The following is an 8730-nucleotide window of genomic DNA, read 5'->3' as shown; positions in this document are numbered from 1 at the left end:
ATTCTTAGAATGGCACGCTCAGGAAGTGGGTGAAAATTACGGGTTTGACTTCCAGAAGGAATTTTCAGAGTATTTCCATTCTGACGACATATTGCGCCGCAGCTGCCTTGAATTTAGGAGATATTTCCTGGATATCAGTAACATTGATCCTTTCCAGTACATAATTTTTAGTGTTTGTATGGCTATTTACAGGTCAGAATACATTGAACCCAATTGCTGTAGTCAAACATCAAAAGAAGGAAACGTTCAGCGAAGAGTAAATTGTGTGGTTAAATTCGTTTCCTAATGTACAAAATGCATTGAACGGTGGAGAAGTTACAAAATGTGGCGCAAATGTTGACAGCTAGAATGCAAACACAAAAACAGTTTACCAGTATCACAATTGCTTCTGGCACGGCTGTCCAGTGTGTTATTCGCCCGATACTATCGACAACGGTCAACAATGAAACCATGGATCTCTTAGAACTCACGCAAGAGTTGGGGTACGCCGGTTGTAACTGTACTGAAATATGGAGCTGTAAGTGGAATAATTCAAAAGAGAACGTAAATGACATATAACCCCTGAATCCTAGAGATGTCTTTTTCGGCACAAGAACAAACGCTGCTAAATTCAAGGTTTCAGGCAAGAAGCTGCGATATAGACACGGGCAGGCTATATCCAACAGGGATGTTTACGACGATTATCTGTTGGTCATCCCGTACAGATACTGAGGCCAAGAAAATATGACGACGAATGATTTCGTTTCGTTAAGTGCAAAGTGCATGTGCTTCACAGCTTGTACCACTCTGTGCTTCCAGTTAAGCAGGAAAAGCTTTCGTTTGCTCTACATTCGAAAAGTGTAGAAGAAAAGCCTGATAGTAGTTGCAACCATAGTGACGATGAGTGAGCATTTGTACGAACTCTGGAAACTATAGAGCTCAACAAAGCCATCGAGAAGGCTGCACAGTACAGGAAATTTACGAGGTGTGGCACTTTGAATGGGAAAGTAAGTGACCTTCATGAAGGTCAAACTAGTCCTTGGGAAGGTAATCAGAAGTCTAACGAAGAATACGGTCGAATTATCGAGGGAAAGCAAGACATCACGCACGACATTAACAATACTGAACCGAACGCTGGCAAGCGGGCTGTGTCCAAAATATGCAATCCCCTCTGGAGAAAATTCGGCCGGGAACAGAACTAGTCACAAACAGAATTTATAGACAACATTGAGCAATGGTACGAGCTCTTACTCGAAATAAATGAGAGGCAATTAACGTCATACTGATCAACGAAGAAATAACAGGTCCGAAAAAAATATTTTTTGAAATTTGATAACTGATGTACTTTTCAACGCCAATTTCAAAAATGCAATCCAATTTTTTTCTGTAACATCAGGTTTTCTCAAAAAAAAAGGAGTATTTCTGGGTATAGTAACAATAAAATTTTATTTTATTTAAAAGTAAGTTCTAAACTAGATTTCCCACAGACTTCCACTTCTCTTTAAGCTCATAAGTCATTATAATAACGCTTTCGCTTTCTGTCGAAGCTCCTCTTATTGCTTCTCCAGCTGTGGGCTCGTTGAGGATCACCACATTTTATCATCCAGTAGTAGTCCGCTATCGTGTTGATGTTCAATCTTCCTTGATCTATTCTTTCCATTTTTTGGGTGTCTTGGTGGAACCTTCGCCCTGCTCTTCACTTACATCACCAAGGTTTTCAGTGAAGCAGTCAAGAAGCGAGTGGAGAAAATGAACTTTAATGCTCACATTACAGCCCAGCTTCTTAGAGTTGTCGAGCATGTCTGCGACTATTGTCTTTTAGTTTGGATCTCTCGAGTTTCATAGTAAACCTGTAACACCTAATTTAAAAGATGTCCATGCTGTCTTTTCTTATGTTTCCATTTTGTCCACAAACTTGGGATCTGTCATTAGTTTCCTAATGTCTGGTCCGACACAGATTCCTTCCTTTAGCTTTGCCTCGGATGAACCAGGAAACTCCACAAAGCTATCTGAAGCATTCCCCTTCTTTTGGCAATGTCTTAAATTATTTCATCAGTCCCAACTTAATGTGAAGTGGTGGAAGTAACGCCTTTTTAGGATCCACAAGGCTTTTCCTATCAGCGTTCTTAACCCTTACTTGTAATGTTTTTCTGAAGGGCATACCTTTTTTAATGTAGTGTTGCTTTCTATCTCTACTTTCCTATTCACAGAGAAAGCAAGGGAACTTTGTATAGCCCTTTGCTGACCAAACGGCATTGAAATCACTTTTAAATCACCACGTAATGTCCATTTGTGGTCTGAATAGCAGTGTTTGCTTGAAGCCAGTTCAATGCCTGCGTAACATTGTTTTAAATAAACCGAGTGTCCAACAGGTATAGCAGCGTACTTATTGCCGTTGTGTGGAAGTACTGCTTTAAGGCTTTTTTTGTTTTGAAGAATCAATAAAAAGTCTCCACTCATCAGGAGCATATTCTATTTTGAAACGTGCCATAAGTCCAGGGGGGAACATCACTGCAAAACACAGTGTCACCTCCTTGAGGGAAGAAAGATACAAACTCCTTTTCCCTCGATCGATACCAAGAAAAGGATCTACCTGGAGCCAATATATGTTTCTCTTTCAATCTAGATCCTAAAACGTCTGCCGATTCTTTAGAAAGGCCTAGGTCTAAATCGTTCAGTTCAGTTTGTGAGAACAGAATGGGATCGGTTGTGCCAGAATCGTAGCAATCTCTGTCTTCTTGCACTGCAAGAACAAAAATAGCAGTCATCACTGAGTTTTGGGCTCCTCCAAACCATTGGTATTCCAAAATGTACGGACTGCTTTTTAACGCTGAAACCACTGCCTCAGTTCTTCAACACACACTGAACAAACTTTGTGTGGGGTCCAAGGCTTATCTTGATCACCTAACTTTATACAAAAATAGGCGAACTATACCTTTTCAACAAAATCGGAAATGTTTCTTTGTTGCTTTTTAACGGTATAGTTACCACAAATGTAGCACAAGCGATGTGGCGAATTTATATATCCTCTGGTAGCCATTGTCCATAGAACAACTTCACAGCATGAGGAAACAGTCACTAGTTTAAAGCAACAACAACAACAACAACACGTGAACATCACAGAGTTAAGAGGTACTGTGAACTGAAGGACAATCTGCAGAAGCTCTCTGCTCGGTGATGGCGGGGGAAGGGGCAGCACGGCAGACAGGCACTGACCTGAAAATACTGCTGGTTTCTCCTGATTACTCTTTATTTTGCGTATATTTAGCATAAAAACGGCTAAATAACAGTTTACGGAGACCCTAAAAACCAAAATTCAAACTCACTAGAGTGCTGAAATATCGAAAAAAGCTAAAACTAGAGAAGACGTTTGTGAAATAACTGTACGTGATGGAATTTTTTCACCAATTTCCCTGAAATCGAAATATTTTCAAGTCAAAAACATGTGGTGTCCCATATCAAAGCCTATACTATTGGCATAGTTTGAAACAGTGCTATAAAACTGAAAAAAAAATCAGGTAACGAAATTTCAAATACTCGCACCCTGTCCTCACAGCTTTACGTCCGCCATTACCTCGTCTCCTACCTTCCAAATTCTGCACACTCCTCTGCAGAGTGAAAATCTCACTCTCGTAAGATCAATGCCTTAACGCAGCAGTACACAACCATGTCGAATGTTAATCTAGTTGGTAAATTTATTGGAAATCTATTTGTTGTGCTGCGACAAGCTGGAGGTGCTCTGCCCCCTACGATTGTTTCTCGTGTGCGCCATCTTGGAAGGGCAGTAGGTAGTAGTTACCTCAAAGCAAACGAGAGCAGGAAAATAGGCATAAGAGAACTACAAATGCAGTATGAGCACTGCTTCTGACCAATGACTGGTTAAAGCAAGTTTCTTTTGGTCGTTCCTGGTCTGCGTATAAAAATCATATTCCCTCAGAGCAAACTATCCCTCCTGAAAGGAGTGTGATATTGTAATTTGTATCATTGGATGATTTTGCCTCTAGATGTTTTGTTTGTTCTGTGCCTATAAAATGTATTATCGCATTATCTGGACGTGCACCTCGAAGGAAGACCAGTTCCACGGCTTAAGGTCCACGACAGGGTTCACCTTCGATCTCGATGGTGCGAACCTTTGTGACCACTGGGGCGCGCCGTTTTTCATTTGGTGCTTGTAGCTCAAGTTAATTATCTGTCCTGAACATTTCTCTACCGTCGATGATGTCTATTTTGTTATGTGTAACACGTGTGTCTCATAGGAGGTTTATCTCTGTACATCACAGACACTCACTTTCTGTAGCCCTCCTCATGAAGATGGTGAAACATTAGCAGCTAATATTTTTCCCCATCACAACTGATACTACTACCCAATGAGCCTCACTGAAGACTGAATTTGTGATCTCGCACTCAAGAGGTTCCCTGTGAGAACTTCCACACAGCTGTATACTCATTCACGTGATGTGTAGGTTTCGGTGAATAGCAATGCAGTGACACAGTGGCTCCGAACCCACTTCCTTCGGAACTAATTTCTAAGATATGTAAACACCATCAACAGCAGCAGTTACATTAAACACACCTATTAAATGAAGAAATAATTTTTCGTGACAACTGTAAGCTCAGCTTTATCGGAAATTTCAAAAATGCTTAAATTAGATGTTTTTAGTGGAACATTTGGTTGACGCAGCACCGAGTGTACAAGTCGGCAGCGCTCACCGCAGGCGAGCGACAGCCGCGTCGTCTGGTGGCGGCGGAGTGTGGCGGGCAGCCGCGGCAGGAGAGCGTCCGGGGTCGCCGAGTGGCCGAGTGGCAGGGCTGGGCCTGCTGGAGCCACGGCCCGCGCTGCAAACAGGGGGCGGCTGTTCAGAGTGGGGCGCAAACCACAGCCCGAACATAGGGGACAGCGACTGTGCTGCACTGACAGCACGATTGCCGGGCAGAGTTTTGGAAGCAGTTCAAGTCAGCTTGCTGTGACTTGCTTGTGAGGTTATTTGGAACCTAATGTATGGAAGCTGAATATCACTAACAGGGGAGGGGCGGGGGGGGATGGGGAAATAGGGGAAACAATCGGACAAGTTCTGTGAACTTACGAGGGTCGTTCATTAAGTAATGCCCCACTTTTTTCCCCATAATGTATTTATTGTTAAGAGTCAGAATTTGGTGATATACATCGACACGTCTTGCTCGTGTCCACTGAAAGACTGACACACTCGTCCTCTTCAAAGTCTGTTCTCCGTAGAACATCTTTTAGCAGCCCAGAGAGATGGAAGTGCGAGGGTGCCAGGTCCGGACTGTAGCGTGCATTATCATATTAGAGCAAGATTTCTGCTCGATTCTTGTCCGATTGAACACGTCGGTAACGGTTCTCGTGTTCGAGTCTTCTCATATGGCCCTGAATTGATGGTTGACCCTCTTGCCATCACATCCACAGAAATGACGCCATCACAATCCCAGAAGACTGTCACTGTGACTTTTCTGGCAGAGGGGTTTGTCTCTAATGTCTTGTTTTGTCACGAATAAGGTTGACACCACTGCATGGACTGCCTTTTTGTTTCTGCCACAAAGTGGTGCTCCCAGCTTTCGTCACCCGTAACAATCCGTGAGAGAAAGGCGTCTCCGTCTGTCTCAAAACGCTCTTAATAGTTAAGATGAAATGGCCCTTCTTTGAATCGTGTAGCCCGCTGTGAGTGTTAATTGAATCCATCGCGAGCACCGCTATCTGAATAGCCAAGAGTCCTGATCATTGCAGACGCACTTCCAATGCTGACCGACAACTGTAGAGCCAACTGTCAAGTTTTGATGCACCGGTCGGCACGAACAATGGCATCTGCACGATTCAGCATGTCTGGAGCAGCGGCTGTGGCAGGACGTCCGAAGTGTGGCTGGTCGTGGAGCTTGATTCTGCATTTCCTGAACTTGCAACTTTCACCACCCGTTGCCCAACTGTGCTATCAATTGCAGCATTGCCACGCACTGCACACAAACGTTTATGGATGTTCACCACGTTTTCTCTTCTTGTGCACAAAAAACTCAATAACAGCATGCTGCTTGTAGTGGAACTCATATGCAGACGCCATTCTGACGCTGTACTACTGATCTGCCATCTGCCAAAACAGTTCGAAACTGCAATGGCACACAAAAACCATGAAATAGGAGGCACCAACAAGGACATCTGTTTATGTATATTAATGGCATTTTTAAAAATTTAAGGCATTACTTATTGAACGACCCTCGTACAATGAAAAACACATGAAGCTTGTCACACATACACAGGAGTTGTTTGATAAACTGCCATTTAGATTAACAGTGGATAACTAACATACAGTATTTTTTGATGCCTGAGAGAATGAAGGAGATGGCCAGGAATTACAACAGCTATACTGTAAAACTTACAAAAGAGTTGTTTCAAAATTTGCTTCTGAGTAAAGCAGACAGAACCATAAATGCATGTAATGTCTCTTGATAGCAGAGGTGATGTACTTCTTCCTCAAACATAAATTTTCATGTTAAATTAAGCTGGACAAAACAGACAGATGATTCCAGTACAGGCTACCGCTAAAAGAAAAAATGGATTACACAGGCTAGGCAATATTGTTTCACGAACAATGTTTATAAATTGTTGAGTTACCAGTAATGTAACACATTCAAGAAACTCCAAAAAGAAAAGGAAGTCTTAATATGAAGCACATGAATCTGAGAGACAGAGGGTAACAAATAATACTTGGATCTAATCGTCACACCAATACTGACGGTGTGGAACATGCTGGAGACTCAAATAGACAGATAGGAAATATAATCTGCCGCACCCTAGTGCAAGGAAACTGATGTGATTCACTGGAGTGGTCTCCGGTAATGCCGGAGAGAATTGCAGCCCTGGCAAAGGGGTAGACATTTGACACCTGCCCCTCCAGCATCAAGTACAGTGAGGTAACTAGAGCACACCATACCTGTGTGTTTCGTAGAAAGGAAACCATGGCACATTATCTGGGTGATCGCCGAACAGAGATGAGAATGTGATTGTAAGGCACAGCATTGTGTGTGACCACGGTACTGAGCTGACTTAATTACTGTCTCCGCTCACATCTTCTGTACTGGATATCTGACTGGATGGTTATTGGTTGATTGGGGTTGAAGGGACCAAACAGCAAGGTCATCAGTCCCTTGTTTCAAATGTGGTCCATTCAGACAGTTTGACATCTCATGACAGTCAGAACGATAAAAGGGAAAAGGCTAAAAACGTAAAACAGCAGTCGTGTCGTCAATAGTAAAAATAAAATGAGTGCTGTCAGCAAGAGAGCGACCCCATGGCTATGCTAGAGGCAGGAAGTATCCCACGTCTGAAGCAGCAGGGGCAAGACTACCTGCTATTTGAAAGCGTTCAACCGCTAGAATGTAGAAGTGTATATGGCAAAAGGAGACTAACAAATTCTAAAAAGTGATAACAACAGAGTAAAAGGGGGAAGAAAAGAGGATCTCGGCCAAGGAGGGGAGTCGGGAATCTCCAAACACAGCTTACAGTGGGAGATTGCCCAACCCTCACTGCCATGCCCCAACACCAAAGTGAGATTAAAAACCTTAAAATTGAGAATAAAAACCACTTTACCGGCGGAAACTGATAACCAGTTCGACTATCCAGAAATCCTCATCCAACGTTAAAGGTAAAGCATGGGGAAATCTGTACTTAGTACGCAGAGCCAAAAGAAGGGGGTATTCCACCATAATGTGGAATATTCAGTGGAAGGCTCCACAACCACAAAGTGAGGGTGGCTCATTACGCAAAAGAAAACTGTGGGTCAGTCTGGTATGGCCGATGCAGAGACAACACAGTTTGGTTGAGTCCTTTCGAGAGAGGTGGAAGGAAGAACACCACGGGCCAGGTGTCACCTTAATCACACGAGGTTTATTAGAAAGGGAGGTAGCAACCCAAGAGTTGGCCCATGATTGTGCGAAGTTTGATTTGATGTGAAACCGTAAATCCACTGCAGAAGGAGGTACAGAGAATTGGGGGGGGGGGGGGGGGGGGGGGAGTGACTGCTTCCCCAGCCAAACAATCAGCAAGCTCATTACCTGGGATACCCACATCACCAGAGACCCAAAGGAAGTCAACGGAACAAGCAGCACAGTGAAGATCAGCGAGATGGTCATGGATGGCCGAAACCAAGGGATGGCGGGAAAAACTCTGGTCAACAGCCACAAGGTCACTCGTTGAGACCGTACATAAGAAAATGCGGTTGTGTTGGAACTGTTTAATAAAGGTAAGGGCCTGGGAAATTGCCATCAATTTCACAGTAAACACCCCACATGTAGGTGGCAGCATATGATTTTCCGTGCGAACAGAGGACATGAAAGCATATCCCACACGGTCAACAAATTCAGAGCCATCGGTGTAAAAAACAACATCCCGAAACTCCCATAAAATTTGGCGGAAAAACCAATGGAACACCATGGGGGGATGGACTCTTTTGGACCTCAGCAGAGATCCATCCAAATTCGGGCCAGAAGAAATAACCAAGAGGGGGTGGTGGGAAGGGAGCATGGAAAACAGGACAAAGAAGGAAGCTGAAAATCACGGTGAAGAGACGCAAGGGGGATCCCAACCGGTAAACCTGCCCCAGGGCGGGAATCAGATGGGCGACATCCATGGTCTGGGAACAGGATAGAAAAGGAAGGATGAGTGGGAGAGGAACAAACGGCGATTGCATAAGAAACCAGAAGCTGGGACCACCAAACAGAAAGGGGGGGGGGGGGGGGGGGATC

General features: G+C 43.8%; 1 protein-coding gene across 3 annotated transcripts in view; it reads right to left on the bottom strand.

Moving 5' to 3' along the window:
* Window positions 1–4675: 4675 nt before the first annotated feature.
* The window catches only part of LOC124720417 (speckle-type POZ protein-like), a 54328-nt gene continuing 50273 nt past the window's right edge, over window positions 4676–8730 (bottom strand). For all 3 annotated transcript variants that reach the window (XM_047245769.1, XM_047245770.1, XM_047245768.1), the window contains exon 4: window positions 4676–4815. In XM_047245769.1, the coding sequence (XP_047101725.1) occupies window positions 4686–4815 (130 nt within the window). In that variant the 3' untranslated portion in view covers window positions 4676–4685. The remainder of the gene's footprint in view (window positions 4816–8730) is intronic.

This window comes from Schistocerca piceifrons, chromosome 11, assembly GCF_021461385.2.
Source record: "Schistocerca piceifrons isolate TAMUIC-IGC-003096 chromosome 11, iqSchPice1.1, whole genome shotgun sequence".
Taxonomy (NCBI): Eukaryota; Metazoa; Arthropoda; class Insecta; order Orthoptera; family Acrididae; genus Schistocerca; species Schistocerca piceifrons.
The sequence above is the reverse complement of the archived record's forward strand: the minus strand, read 5'-3'. Positions and strand labels throughout refer to the sequence as shown.